Below are 15,978 nucleotides of genomic sequence, written 5' to 3' on the forward strand. Positions count from 1 at the left end.
TTAAATAAAAAGAAATAAACTTCCTTGCATGGCGTAATAAAGGAATCAAGTGCCTCAAACATATAATCCAAGACAATCGCATGATATCATTGAACAAAATAGCAGAAACCTATGGCATTGACAAAAACAAATACTTAGAATATCTTCAGCTTAAATCAATAATACATAATAGATGGTGCCGTAAGCAATTAGATCTGGAGCTTTCAGCTAAAATAGCAAACTTCCTAATAATTCCAACTAAAAAACTACTGTCCATCTCGCAGAATCTGATACAACACTCTCACTCCCTACCCACAAATGGGAAAGGGATTTATTCATCAACCCAGACACTAACTTCTTGAGGCAAATTTGCTTGAATACTTTTAGAATGACTCAGAACAAGAACCTGCAGCTGTTACAGTACAAAATTTTACACAGAACGCACTACACAGGGCAAAGGATGTTCCAGATGGGTATCAGAAATACTGACATATGTGTAACTTGTAAGAAGGACGCACCAGATCGTTGCCGGTCAACGAATTCTGGCAAAGGATTTGTAAAGACTTATCGACACACCTAGGGCATCCCATCCGACCCAACCCCTTACTTGGCCTGCTTGGGGACCTCACTAACATTAATATAGACACGAATAAATCTTGCATGCTTCTCACAGTACTAACCATTGCCAAGAAAACAATCCTTCTGAACTGAAAGCCAAAAGAGAATTTAAACATAACTCAGTTCAAAAATCTACTCTTGGATTATGTTTCCATGGAGAGGATGTCTGCCTGTAAGAAAAATCAATTGATCAAATTTGAACATAGTTGGACTCCAATAATTAATTTTTTAATGTAATGTTGTCGGGGGTGGTGGAGTCTTGCCCCCCCCCCCGTCCCGGGATGGGGGCTGGGTGGTGGGGGTCCTCTAGTGTTCCTCTTGGCTGAGGTTACGTGGTTGGGTTATCAGGGTGGCCGCTGGGGGATCAGGGGTTCTGCCACCACCCGGGTGAGCGGTGTGCTGGGGGGGGTCGGGGCCTCTGGGTTTCACCTGCACCGCTGCGCTGGGGTGGGTGGGTTTGTGGCTGTTGCTCTGGCTCCCGGGCGGGTGGGGCCTGGCCTGCCCGGGCCCGTCGCCTGCCGTTGGCGTTCCCGGTATTGGGCCCTCGGGCACTGTGGGGTGGCCGAGGAGCGGGGGTCACCCTGCCTGGCCGAATCGGCTCCCCTTTTGCCAGGGGGCCCGGGGTTGTCCTGTCCTTGACTGCTAGCTGGGGTCTCATCGGGCGTGGTGGGGCGGGACTCTGTTGCCTGTGGCGCCCGTGAGCCCTCCGGTTGGGTGTCCCTGCCGGCTGTGCGGTGTCGGGGATCCACAGTTCATGCCCTTATTGCTCTCCTGGGCCTGACACCACATTTCACACAACACTAGGGCTTTGAGGGGCAGTGGGGAGGTTGGGGGCAGCGGAGTGGCCTCGGTTGCCTTGTTTCCCCTGCCTTTGCCTTGGGCCCGGGGGTGGGGGGCGCTGTCACGTCCCCTGACGGCATCAAATGCCAGCACATCCAATGATAAATCAGTTCACATCTACACTTGCACATACAAGAATGGGCGCATAAGAGGTTGTTTGATGTCATTTTAATGAGTATTATGTTTCATATGGTTGTTTTTATTCTGTATTCCCCTACACTTTGTTTTCTACATCCCACCTTTATTACTATTCTTATTATTATTTCTGTTACACACATATATATATATATATATACATACATACATACATACATACATACATACACACACACACACACACACACACACACACACACACACACACACACACACACACACACACACACACACACACACACACACACACACACACACACACACACACACACACACACACACATATATATACATGGGGGCGGCATGGTGGTGTAGTGGTTAGCACTGTTGCCTCACACCTCTGGGACCCGGGTTCGAGTCTCCGCCTGGGTTACATGTGTGTGGAGTTTGCATGTTCTCCCCGTGTCGTCGTGGGGTTTCCTCCGGATACTCCGGTTTCCCCCCGCAGTCCAAAAACATGCTGAGGCTAATTGGAGTTGCTAAAATTGCCCATAGGTGTGAATAGTGTGTGAGTGTGCCCTGCGATGGGCTGGCCCCCCATCCTGGGTTGTTCCCTACCTCGTGCCCATTGCTTCTGGGATAGGCTCCGGACCCCCCGCGACCCAATAGGATAAGCGGTTTGGAAAATGGATGGATGGATATATATATATAAAATGTATTTTTTTCCACCATGGTGATTAATATCTGATATTGTTACGATTGTTGTGTCGTGTCCCCCTCTCTCCCTCCCCCTATTTTATTTAAATCACAGTACTTTGGAGTGGCCACTCTTTACACTGTACCTTTAATTTAATGTAAAATAAAGTTGTTCTCCAAAGGGGGGGGGTGGGCAATAAAAAAAAAGAAACTTAAAAGATCCACTGTTTCCATCTAGTACTGAGTAATGTCTCAACCAGATTGCCAATCTACTACTTTAAATGACATTTACAGGAGATTTCATCAGTGCATCAAGAACTATGTAGAATCCAGCACAAAAACAATGCAAAAGCCCCCCCACAAACAAGCACATGATGGGAAGAATGGACATATATCCCTCATTTATTTTGTTAAAATTATCCCTGACAATTTAATAATAACAAAGATTAAGAATTTTTAAAGAAAAGCAGGAGAGTCAAAGTCCCATTTTCATAAACAGATGGAGAATTAAAAAAAAAAAAAACAGCATGACGAGTTTCTGAAAACCCATAACCACCACATGTAAGGTGAGGCTGTCACCTGGAAAGGGTCAAATAACATGAAGTACATGAAATGGGATAAAAGTAGACTAGAATGGGCAGTTACATACGCCAGCCAAAACCTTAAAAAAATACTAGTACTGAAACACAGGGAGAAAACTGAGACTTATGTATACTTTTATAACAGTCTAAAAGTAAAATATACATTAAACTGTGCACCACCTTGTGGACATATAGGATCATGGCATGCTGTAATTAAAACGTGAATGTCGTGACCCAGCAGTTGGGATCAGGATTGATGTGCAGCAAAACAAGAGCAGCAAAACATCCGAAAACTGTAGTTCGTCCTGCTAGATTCTCATGGACAGACATGACAGGCATATAGTTCAGTGCAGTGTTTCTTAACCCAGCATTGAAGGATCCCCAGAGAGTCCACACTTTTGCTCCCTCCCAGCTCCCAGCAAAAAGGTGGATCGACTGACTGTCCCTGAGGACCGAGGTGAGAAACACTGCTTTAGTAGGTCAGGTTAATTTTATCAGTGATAAAATTCAATAACAGCATTCAATAACCTTCAGCAGATTCTCAAACAGGCTCGACGAATTCTCACAAAAAAATCACTCATTGGCCAGGAAGTGTGACGGATACTGGAGAAAATTTCCTATCTGAATGAAACTCTGATAAACTTGGCTTTTCATAAATATGCTGTACATCTTAAAAGCAGTTTCTTCTGTGAGAGGACTCATATTTACAATGTGTCATCTCCCTTCATTGTGGACCCTGCCAGAACCTTGTGCAGTTCTCTGTATACACACAAACCTTGCTTACAAATACCCAGGGGCAGACGCCTGAAATCCATGCATCTGCACGCACTCAAGCGATTCTGTCCATCTGTCTGTAATACCACCTACCACCAGCAGGTGGCTGACAAGCCTTACACACTCATTCAGTCTGAAATGCAGCTTCCAGAGTCCCTTCCATGTTACTACACCCCCATGGGCACACCAGCTGACACCACCTCTTCAGTACAGGGAAGAAAAGAGGCTTGAAAAAGCAAATAAGAGAAGACCCTCATTAAGCATGGGAGCAGGTTTAGTTGAGGAGTCGTTTCAAGATACTGCATGAACTTTGATCATTCTTTGGGAGAGAACTGAACTGGAAGGTGGACGATACTGGCATCTGGTGAGGATTAAAGGACAGCCTGGCACTTCAAGCAACAGTGGGCCCCTGGCAACAGAAATTAAGCATCAAAGGTAGAGTAGTCCAGTCCATCCAGGGTGAGCTGGCTGCGGTGGGGGGAGTTGGGGCTGGGTGGACAGCTGGGGTTGGAGCTGTTAGATGGAGTTGAGTGTTTGGTGGTGTCCAAGTCAGGCTGGGGAGGGGGTTGACAGGAGAAGACACATAAGGGATGTGCTAGGCAACCAGCACTTACCAACAACACTGCAACAGGAGGAGTTTTTGTACCAGCCAGTTGTACCAGCAGTTGAACTTACAGGGCAGTCTACATGTGTGCGAACCAAGAGATAACCCACTCCATTTACGTAGTCAGTCTGTATTTCAGTCTGCGTGTGTGCAGGCCAAGGAGATCATCCACTCTACTCTGTTCATGCTGAAGTTTAAACTAGGAGGGTGCTTTAAGCATACCACTCAGAAATTCATTCCAGGAAGGAATTGCGAGATGTGGAGTATGGTCTCTCTGCCCAGAGGGCCCCTCACCTCTTTCTCCTCTGGCTCAGCTTCGGAGACATTCCGTAATGATCCAGTGCCGCCCAAGTCTCCGGTAACTGCAGGACACAGCCAGAATCAACACACGTCTGATGTCCTGACAAACATAGTTTGTGCACATGTGTATGTCTGTACCTGTGAGGTACAGACCAGACTCAGTGTGTGCATGTGTGTGTTTGTGTTTTTACCCCTGAAGTACTGACCCGATACAGTGTGTGTGATCAATGGCTTGTTCCGCTGCCGGGTGGCACTGGAGATGCTGGAGACCGGCCGTACCCTCTCCTTTACAGGTTCATCCTGAGAAGATGGCACGACAGTCTGGTCCAGTGATGGGGGAGACAAAGATGGGGGAGGGGATGGGTGAGAAGAGCATGGGGAGAGACGGACAGGTACAGATGCTCGTATGGACAGTGAGACATGGCGAGACAGGCAAACAGCCACACCCGAATGGGCATCACATCACAGAAACAACTGCATGATGAACACGCACAGGCCTTCATTCCGGGAACAACGAGTCACCCTCACAGAAAACGGGCCTTCCGAAGAGCATGCAAGTACAGCTCCAGGTGTACATGACAGGATTTTTGACGCACTTGTCTTGGGTCACATGACCATGGAGCACAGCGGCACATGTTAAGGAGAGACAGAAATGGCACAGAGCACAAATAGGACAAAGGAGGGTTGGGTGGAGGGGAAGGCAGCGCCTACCCATCCCAAGGAGGAGGTGGAGGGAGAGGAGGAAGAGGAGGAGAGTGGAAGACTTTGCTGCGAAGAGGATTCTTTCTGTAGATAGAGCTCAGCGGACATAGGGCTCATGTGATAGATGTGTTCAAAGTTGGTAGGAGGAGAGATCAAGGCATGGTGTTGGGAGGGAGTAGGGGAGTGAGACTCACTCTGCTGGCCAACAAGAGAGGAGAGGAGAAAAAGAAGAGGCAGAAAGACCATGAGTGAAGGACTGGGTGCAAAAAGGAAGCAGTCAAGTCAGAGAGCGGCCAGTAGAGGGTGCCAATGGCCACAATGTAGAGTGGCCTCAGTGGCCTCACTAGAGATCAGCTTGTAGGGGGTGCTCTTGCCAGCAGTCTCACCGCAGAGTGGTTTATAGGGGGCACCAACAGCCTGTAAAAAGCATGCTTGCCAGGGCCTTACCAGAGGCAGGTCCATCAGAACCTGCATGCCATCTCCTGGGCCCATGTGAACCACATGATTGAAGTTGATGGGGTTAGAAATCATTCTGGACCGCAGCGATGGGTCCTTCAGCATCTCCCTGTGGGACATGCAGCACAGAGTAGGGTGAGCATGTGTTAGATGAGGGTGAGGTGGGAGTGGGTCTCATCACATAATATGACATCACCTCCTCTGCTGCAGCCTCTCCTCCTCAGGCACCTTGAAGAGGAACTTCCTTTTGCTGCGTGTCCTTAACATCAACTTCCTGCTGTTGTCTGAGGTCTCTGGGATGGTCAAGTCAGAAACCTCTGTGGGGGAGGACAGGAGACTTCAGTAGAACAGACCCATCACTGACACAAACATTGGGTTATACTGACACAATAAAAGTCCATTCTCCAATTCTGCTGGTAAGTCAAGTTACTGTATTGTTATTTCACACAGCTGAAACAAAACTGCGTTTCTACAGAGCATCATACAGCTGATATAATACATAATAATGCAGAATACAATTTGAAAAAATTAAAGTAGAATAAAACCAGTACAGAACAACAATGCATATAATACAAGCAAACATTGCACATAAACAGGCTGTACAAACAGCATAAGAACATAAGAACTATACAAACGAGAGGAGGCCATTCGGCCCATCAAGCTCGCTTGGGGAGAACTAAACTAATAGCTCAGAGTCGTTAAAATCTTATCTAGCTCTGATTTAAAGGAACCCAAGGATTCAGCTTGCACTACATTATCAGGAAGGCTATTCCATACTCTGACTACGCGCTGTGTAAAGAAGTGCTTCCTTAAATCCAGCTTGAAATGTTCTCCCGCTAATTTCCACCTATGGCCACGAGTTCGTGTATTTAAACTAATGCTGAAGTAACTATTTGGTTGAACAGCATCCAAACCTGTTAGAATCTTATATACCTGGATCATATCCCCCCTCAGTCTCCTTTGCTTGAGACTGAACAGATTTAGCTCAAGTAACCGCAGAAACAGTGTAGTGTAAATGAGCATTTATAAGAACCATTTATAAGAGGGTGGCAGCTGAGAAGTCTGATAGTCTGACTCCTATATAGCCTGGTGAAGTGTACAGAATGCTTTGGAGCCTTTTCTCCAGATGGCAGGAGGGTGAACAGGCTCTCTGATGTGTGCAAGGGGTCACGTGTCATGGAGTTGGCTCTGTTGTTTTAGCGTTGGTTATAGAAGTCCATGAGGGTAGAGACATACCCTGTGCCAGCCTGGTTCAAAACCTCCACTATCATTCCCATCCCCAAGAAGCCCAGGATCTCAGGACTGAATGACTACAGACCTGTTGCCATGACCTACGGTAATGAAGTCATTTGAGCGTCTCAGATCTATCACCGACTCTCTCCTGGACCCAATGCAGATCTGCAGACAATGCTATTAACACAGCTCTTCAGTTTATCATCCAGCACCTGGATTGTCTTGGATGTGATGTCAGGATTCTATTTGTGGACATCAGCTCTGCATTCAGTATGATCATCCCAGCTCTACTCTAGCACAAGCTCTCCCAGCTGGGTGTGCTGAGCTTCATCTGCAGGTGGATCACTGACTTCCTGTCTAACAGGAAGCAGTATGTAAAGCTGGGGAAGCACATCTCTGACTTCCTGATCATAAGCACCAGTTGCCTTCAAAGCTGCGTCCTGTCTCTTCTGCTGTACACCAACAACTGCACCTCTAGTCAACATTCCTTCATGCTACTGAGATTTGTGGACAACACCACCCTCATTGGGCTTATCTCTGGAAGGGTGAGTCCATCTACAGGAGAGTGAATCATCATCTGCTGATCTGGTGCAGTGGAGATGCTCTGACACTGCTCTGACAGTGGAGATGGTAGTGGACTATCCTGGCTCAACCCCTCCCCACCCGCATGAGTCCCTGGCCAATACAGTGGAGTCCTTCTGCTTCCTGGGCATCATCTCCTAGGATCTCAAGGTGGGGCTCCTCATAAAAAAGCCCAACAGATGATGTACGTCCTACGGCAGCTGAAGTTCAACTTGCCAAGGACAACAATTGTACACTTCTACACAGCCATCGAGTCCATCCTCACCTACTCCATCACCATCTGGTATGCTGCTGCCACTGCCAAAGACATGGGCTGACTGCAGCACATCATCTGCTCTACAGAGAAGGTGATTGACTGAAATCTGCCATCCCTCAAGGATCTGTACACCTCTGGGTGGGTGTTTCACAAAACATGTTCAAATCACTACTGTCTGGCAAAAGACTGAGGTCCATCAAGACCAGAACCACACACCACAAAAATGGTTTCTTCCCTTCAGCAACTGAACTCATTGACAAGCCCTCTGACCCCCAGTGGCAGTCCCTGCCTCCACCCATCCTCCTTTTTTGATCCTTTGTTTCTTAATACTTGTTGCTTTTATTACTCACTGTAGTTTTTTTGTATGGAGCACCACCATACCAAAGAAAACTTCCTGAAAGAAATATGCATTTCAGTTACACCTAACGGCACCACATCTATTGTCACCGTAGCTAATTATTTCAAGTTAAAACCTGGATGGCTGAAAACTTCTTATCACTAAATGCTCAGAAAACTAGGGTTCTGTTTGGAGGCAGGTCTGCAGGTAGGAATTTTATAATCTCGGCCCTCCACTCCAAAGGGCTGATCTTTTCCCTCGACAGCTCAGCCCGTAACCTAGGTGTAATGTAAGTGCATTATGAATGGCGTGATTCCTACAGCTACACATCACCAAACTGCAAAGATTTCTTACCATTCAAGACACAGAGAAATTGATACATGCCTTTGTATAAAATAGGTTAGACTACTGTAATGCTCTGTCACCTGGGAGCACACACTGCACATTAAATACCTTGCAGCATATTAAAAATGCGGCAGCTTGAATTGTCACCAGGAGCAGGAAATTTGAACACATAACCCCTGTTCTTAGTTCCCTGCTTTGGCTTCCTGCTAGGTTCAGAGCCGACTTCAAAGTTCTCTTACATAAATATAAGGCGCTTAAAGGTCTAGCTCCTGCCTACCTGACAGAAAATCTTCAAGTTTACAAGCCGCATCGTCCACTCAGATCACAGAATGCAGGTTTCCTTGTCGTTCCACACACAAATAAAGTGAGAGCGAGCAGTAAAGCATTCTGCTGTAGGGCTTCAATATTGTGGAACGGTCTACCAGCCTATGTTCGGGATGCTCATTCGGTCTCAGTCTTTAAATCTCGACTGAAGACCCATTACTTTAGCTTAGCTTACCTGCAACCTAACACAACATAACTATGGCTGTTGGTGCTGCTGTACATGTCTTTTTATCTACTATACTTGTCCATTTATGTGTCAATGCATGTTCTGACCATCCATGCTCTCTGCCTTCCTGTATGTTCGGATGGTGCCCAACTGAGCTGGAGTCCTAGTACAATCCTATGGAGGAATGACACCATGAATGGGACATATGAACTATCATTGTGGGCGCAGCCTTCATGGCCACCTGACAGCCTAGCATGGAGAAAAGACTTACCGATGAACTTTGGCCAACATTCACAGGCCAACATGGACAACAGACTCAATGATGGACTTTGTCTTCATTTGTAAATCACAGCTTATACCTACCTTTTGCAAACATGTTCACTTTTCTGTTTTCAGTAATGTTAGTATGCCCAGGGGGCTTGGGCAGACAGTTGACCTTGGACTCCCAGAGGTTTTTTTAATCTTTACTTGGGAGTTTTTGGTTCCACTCCTCCATTGTCTTCTGGCTCTCTTTATTTCATTTCTTTCCTTCCTTTTTCCCATTCTGTATCTCTCTCTAATGATGTTTTATGTATCACACATCCATGTAAAGCACTTTGGGACAACTCTGTTGTGAAAGGTGCTATATAAAAATAAATTTAGTTGAATTGAATAGATTGAATAGATTCAGAGCGGCATGGTGGTGCAGTGATTAGCACTGTTGCCTCACACCTCTGTTCTTCCCATGTTGTCGTGGGGTTTCCTCCGGGTACTCCGGTTTCCCCCCACAGTCCAAAAACATGCTGAGGCTAATTGGAGTTGCTAAATTGCCCGTAGGTGTGCATGTGTGAGTGTGCCTTGCGATGGGCTGGCCCCCCATCATGGGCTGTTCCTTGCCTCGTGCCCATTGCTTCCGGAATAGGCTCCGGACCCCCCGTGACCCAGTAGGATAAGCGGTTTGGAAAATGGATGGATGGATGAATAGATTCAACATGCTTTGCGCTAATCCACTTTGGAGAACGTTTTCCTGATTTCTTCGGTGGACAGACGGAGGACTTGATCATTGGGACGAGGGTTGCTTTTTTGCACTTGCACATCATTGTGAGTGTGAAGGTGTCTATGAAAGTCCGGAAGACAAATCACTGGGACAAGTCTGGAGTGTAGTGTGAGGGTCACTGCTCAGTAAGTGGCTGTGGATCCTTTGTGCATAGCTCCTCTTGGTCGTTCTGCTGGCACGAATCACGGTACTCCTTGCTGCTTTGTAGGCTATGCTGCGAGCATTCAGCAGTGCTCAGACTTCATTCGTTAGCTGCGGTTTCTGGTTGGCATGTACAGGTGCTCAGAGACTGACGATGCAGTTACCTTCCAATGAACCCCTTGTAAGTGGAAAATATTATAAGCCAAATACAAATATGATATGGCAAATGAATAAGTAAATAAATAAAACTACTGTCACTGGATAAGTAAAAAAATTATTACTGTAACAAACTAAATACTAGTATCAATATTTATTGATAAGTAAATGAATATAAGTTTATTCGATTAAACACACAAAAAAAACGATGACATATTTCTAGTCAAGATTACTACCAAGATTGGACTCGTGGCTGGATGGATACTGCCATCACCCGGCATCAGTTGGAAGTATCGTATGGCATATCACTAGCCTGGGAAGAGATCAATATTCAAAGATGGCTACTGAAGGTGCCTGAATTACTATCAGACCATCATAAAGTTGAAATATTTGTAGTAAGATTTCCTGTGAGAGTCTGAAAGCGTGTCATGCCAGATGCTTGAGATTTGGCAACCCTGAACACGTACATTTTTTGTTTCACCCGAGTTGACTTATATATTAACATTACTTTATACAGTTGTTAAAAAGCGGAAGCTTCAACGAACATGAAATGACCAATAAACTACATCTATTTATCCAGAATGTAATATAATACGTACTGTGTTGCTTACGATTTTAGGACAGAGTGGCCACTCCGTTAGGAATATTGCAGCTTTTTGGTTGCGGGTATAAGCTTCACTGCTGCTACTAACATTAATGGCACATTAGTGCAAACAAAAGGCTGCATATGCCAAACTACGTCTTAATTGGCGGTTAAAGGCATTTGACGTTCATTGCTGTGGGAAACACTGGTTCCAGTGCTAAACCACTACTGAAAAGACCACAAAAGCTGCACCGGTTGAAATAGAAGCACTCCGTCAGGTTTTAAATCATAACTTTCTGTCCGTATGGGACAGCTTAGTGACCTCTGGTTTAGACTGAAGGTGGCAGCATGCTTAAAATGTAACCAACAAAAAATTGATATCATTTTTGCAATACGACATCATGTGAGCATTCATTTGTTCTGATCCCACCCACCATCTACAATTGGCTACACAAAACACACATCACTAGTGCTGCAATGTTCTGGAAGTAAAAACAAATGGCTTTGTCATCATAAATGCCTATAAAAGAAGACTCAATGAACTCGTGTAAAGTTATCCACATTTATAACAGGTGGCGTTGTGTTAAGTATGTATCAGATTGAAGAAAAATGGATGGAGCAGCTGGTCTGTTGTGTTAGCTGCTAAGCTGATGCGGACACCTGCTGGTTTGCCTCACTTCTGTTTTCTCTCACCATTTCTTTTTGCAGGGGGGGCAAAAATCGGCCTTTGCTTTAGGGTCATGTGCAGTAATCCAAGGCATCGTAGTGGATCAGTTATTGGTGAAGTCAAATAGTGACAAATTCTTCAGATTTGTTTCGCAATCATCTCTATTGTGCTAGTTTGGATTTTGGAATGTTTTGACTAAGATGTACATTAAATACAATTTGCTGATTTTGGTTACTCTATAAAAGCTGCTGCATTTGTTCATGGTGCCATCAAAGTGGCACAAGTGAACAGGTATTTTAACCAACAGTTTAACTAAAAATGGGTACCGTTTTACTAATTAGTGCCCATAAGTTGAGCATGATTTATTCTGAGGGGGCAGTCATGGGGACAGCATACCTGACGAGTGATGGTTGAAGTAGGTGAGCCGGGGCTGCTCAGAGCCCAGAAGATTCAGACTGCCATCTAGGTTCAGGGGTCGGATCTGGGGTGGAGGAAAAAGGGGGGTCAGCTTAGAGGCTGCATGGTGAGCACACAGACATGCACTATGACACCCACCTTCCTGAGAGAGAGCGTTTGCACCCACTCCATGCTGTTGATATCAAAGATATCAATGCCGTAGTCACTGTACACGCTCAGGTAGGATAGGTTAGAGCCTGGAATGGGAAGAAAACATGAGCAAAATGTCACAGGCAGACATAGAGAGAGACACACACACAGACATTTTGGCTGTGCTGACAATTGATAAGGTACTTGATATGTTGGACTATAACACGTCTTGTGACGTCACCTCAGCATGGATTTGTGTGGTCATTCTCCACTATCCATCCATCCATTATCTAAACCGCTTATCCTACTGGGTCGCGGGGGGTCCGGAGCCTATCCCGGAAGCAATGGGCACGAGGCAGGGAACAACCCAGGATGGGGGGCCAGCCCATCGCAGGTCATTCTCCACTATCCATCCATCCATTATCTAAACCGCTTATCCTACTGGGTCGCGGGGGGTCCGGAGCCTATCCCGGAAGCAATGGGCACGAGGCAGGGAACAACCCAGGATGGGGGGCCAGCCCATCGCAGGTCATTCTCCACTATCCATCCATCCATTATCTAAACCGCTTATCCTACTGGGTCGCGGGGGGTCCGGAGCCTATCCCGGAAGCAATGGGCACGAGGCAAGGAACAACCCAGGATGGGGGGCCAGCCCATCGCAGGTCATTCTCCACTATCCATCCATCCATCCATTATCTAAACCGCTTATCCTACTGGGTCGCGGGGGGTCCGGAGCCTATCCCGGAAGCAATGGGCACGAGGCAGGGAACAACCCAGGATGGGGGGCCAGCCCATCGCAGGTCATTCTCCACTAAATACAGTAAAACCTTGGATTTGCTAGTGTTTTGCAAGACGAGCAAAAATTTTTTTCAAAATTTTAACTTGATAAACAAGTGAGGTCTTGCAATATGAGTATTACGTATACGTTTTGTCTGCCTAGCATCATGTGATCACACCGATGGTTTTTCTCTCTCTTGCCGCAGGATTGTGGGTAATCGTTTCCCATGCTTGGTCTCAGTCGGCGTGCCACACTCGTATAGTGTAAAATTTTGTAGAAAAGCACCACCCGAATAAGCGCGTAGCAGTGCAAGCAATGAATCTGTTTAATGACAATGCAATGTCCACATTTCCATGAAATCAAAAAAGGAGGCAAAAGCAGTTGTCATCGGATAGGTTCCTTGTTAAAGTCGCACAAAAAGAAAAAGATTCCAGTGAGCCAACAGATAGCAGTGATTTCGTTAGTTATAAGATAAGATAAGATAAGATTGCCTTTATTAGTCCCACGGGTGGGAAATTTGCGTTTTACAGCAGCAAAGTGGACAGTGCAGCAGAAATAAGCAGAATGCAGAAAAAAATCAAGTATCAAACAATAGAAATAAGAAATATAAATAAAATACATAGTGAAAGTCGTCCTACAAAATAACTCTTCTCTTCTCCTCTCGTCTCCCTCACACCATCCACGATTCTTTTCAAAGGTAAAGTGCAGGTTAGTTTGTTTTATGTACTTTTACTTTAACCATCCATCCATCCGTTTTCCAAACCGTTTATCCTACTGGGTCGCAGGGCGGTTCGGAGCCTATCCCGGAGGCAATGGGCACGAGGCAGGGAATAACCCAGGATGGGGGGCCAGCCCATCGCAGGGCACACTCACACACCATTCACTTGCTCATGCACACCTATGGACAATTTAGCAACTCGAATTAGCCTCAGCATGTTTTTGGACTGGGGGGGGAAACCGGAGTACTTTTACTTTATATTTTGTATTAATCATTTTTATATGAATATTTTTGGGTTGTGGAACGAATCATCTGAGTTTCCATTATTTCTAATGGGAAAATTTGCTTTTATATACGAGTGCTTTGGATTACAAGTACGTTTCCGGAACGAATTATGCTCGCAATCCGAGGTTTCACTGTATTATAAAAACCTGACACTTACTCCCCATCATGAAACCATAAAACATCAAATTTATAAAAACCTGAGAATGCAATAAAAAAAAAAAAAATGCCAGGAATCTTATTTTGTTTGGTTACTTAGGGTTAAGGTTAGGGCTGGGTAGTGGTTAAGGTTGTCAAAATTGGGATTAGGGTTATGCCTGTAGAAATGAAAACCAATTAATATGACTGAGCCCATTGTTCTTGAACAGACAGACACGTACGCAGACGCACATGGAGTCACATACAGAAACGCAGACTGACACAGACACACACGCACACAGACAGACACGCATGCAGACACATACATAGACAGACACACATGCAGACAGAGACACTGACAGACATATACAGTAGGCAGACACTGACAGACAAGCACACAGACAGAGACACTGACAGACACACACGAAGACAGACACACAGACAGAGACACAGACAGAGACACAGACACACATGCAGACAGCGACATAGACAGACACACAGACAGACACAGAGGTACGTACAGCAGGCAATGGGTGTGGCTGGCCACATGAGCTCCTGGGTGCGGGAGCGGCGACCCTGGCGGTTCACATAGACGCCCAGCTGACTGAAGCAGAGCAGCACCTCGTCGGTGCCCACGGGGGTGGCGTGCAGCGCATCCAGAGACTGCTGGCTCAGGAAGGAGAGCGATGGGTCGGTGGGGCCCACCAGGCTAACGGGTGAGGACTCCCCCTGCAGGGCAAGCAGGGCGAAGCCGGACGGGTAGCCAACGCAGATGCGCTCGTGCAACATGCCCAGCCACTGGACCACACCCGGCATTTGCACGTCCCAGAGGCGGCGGTGGTGTGGCCTGCTACGGGTCACCTCGTAGCACAGCAAGTGGCGCTTGACAGCGGCCAGCAGACAGGCAGGGCCCCCAGGCCGCAGCTCACCAGTGGTCAGCACCTGGCAACCCTTGGTCTCAGCCAACTTGACATCGTGTGCCCCCTCCACACCCTCCAGCACCTCCCAGGGATAGAAGTGTACGTGGCGGTAGCGGCCGCACAACAGTACGACCAAGTTCTCCTTGGGTATCAACTCGATCTGCTGCACTTTCCTACAGTCTGTCGCTCGTACAATCACTGGGGATACAGATGGAAGATGGGAGGTGGGGGCAGTCAAGTGGGGCAATTACAGGGAAACCCAGTGGATGAGGCCCAATCATGACAAAGACACTCAATAACAGGTAAACGACCATCACGGTGACACTCAGGAGAATCTGATATCACTCCACAGGCTGGGGTTGAGTGAATGGTCTTAATCATCAACAAAGCCCTTCATTTTGGATGGGGGACTTCTTAAAAAATCTGTGTCTGTAGCTGTCCTTTCATGTGCCACAATTATGTGGAGCTGCTTCATCCTTCATTCAGCTTCTCACAAAAAGGGAGCACATACAGATCTTCATCTTTTGTTAGCAATTAAGTGGTAACAGGATATGTGAAACGTTTTGAACTGTCAGATTCCCATGGCCACTTAGCCTCTGCGGCTACCCTTTTTTTTGCCACCACTTTTGGTGCAATGTCAAAAAATTCCAGATGTTCACCCAAACAGTGTGTCTGCAAAGTTTGACAAAGATTCTTCAAATACTTAGAGAGACTGTGCTAATGGTATCAAGTGTCCAGGTAACACACCAAACCTTACCATCCCTGGTGACTTCGATGACAAACAAGCCTTCCTCTGTGCCCAAGGCCACTCGTTCTCTGTCTGGGGATGGGGGGGAGGGGGGGGGGGGCACACGAGACCAAGTTCAGAGCAACAGAGCAATCAATTTTCCCAGGAAACCTTCAATGCCCTCTGATCCAGGGTCACATCCTCAACCAGCTAACACCCTGTGGCTGTGTCTGAATTCAGGAGCTACATCCTTCTAAAGCTGAAGACCGAATTTTTTCACAGTGGCATGACAAGGCTGACCCATTTCGAAGGGTCTTTCAAATGCAGCCTAGAAATTCATCCTTTTTTTGCAGAGTTGCAAAGGATCCTCGCAAAGGCTTCTTCCCCAACTGTGCGC

General features: G+C 46.4%; 1 protein-coding gene across 4 annotated transcripts in view; it reads right to left on the reverse strand.

The window, feature by feature from the left end:
- Positions 1-2,613: 2,613 nt before the first annotated feature.
- LOC125720863 (serine/threonine-protein kinase MRCK beta-like) overlaps positions 2,614-15,978 on the reverse strand; it is a 59,838-nt gene continuing 46,473 nt past the window's right edge. For 2 of the 4 annotated variants that reach the window (XM_048996728.1, XM_048996731.1), the window contains 10 exons: positions 15,612-15,674; positions 14,456-15,052; positions 12,028-12,125; positions 11,869-11,953; positions 5,843-5,963; positions 5,638-5,755; positions 5,200-5,388; positions 4,695-4,809; positions 4,483-4,550; positions 2,614-4,138 (listed from right to left, as the gene is read on the reverse strand). In XM_048996728.1, coding sequence (XP_048852685.1) covers positions 4,007-4,138; positions 4,483-4,550; positions 4,695-4,809; positions 5,200-5,388; positions 5,638-5,755; positions 5,843-5,963; positions 11,869-11,953; positions 12,028-12,125; positions 14,456-15,052; positions 15,612-15,674 — 1,586 coding nt within the window. In that variant the 3' untranslated portion in view covers positions 2,614-4,006. The remainder of the gene's footprint in view (positions 4,139-4,482; positions 4,551-4,694; positions 4,810-5,199; positions 5,389-5,637; positions 5,756-5,842; positions 5,964-11,868; positions 11,954-12,027; positions 12,126-14,455; positions 15,053-15,611; positions 15,675-15,978) is intronic. The other 2 variants (XM_048996729.1, XM_048996730.1) reach the window with 2 other exon arrangements.

Source organism: Brienomyrus brachyistius, unplaced genomic scaffold, assembly GCF_023856365.1.
Source record: "Brienomyrus brachyistius isolate T26 unplaced genomic scaffold, BBRACH_0.4 scaffold27, whole genome shotgun sequence".
Classification (NCBI taxonomy): domain Eukaryota; kingdom Metazoa; phylum Chordata; class Actinopteri; order Osteoglossiformes; family Mormyridae; genus Brienomyrus; species Brienomyrus brachyistius.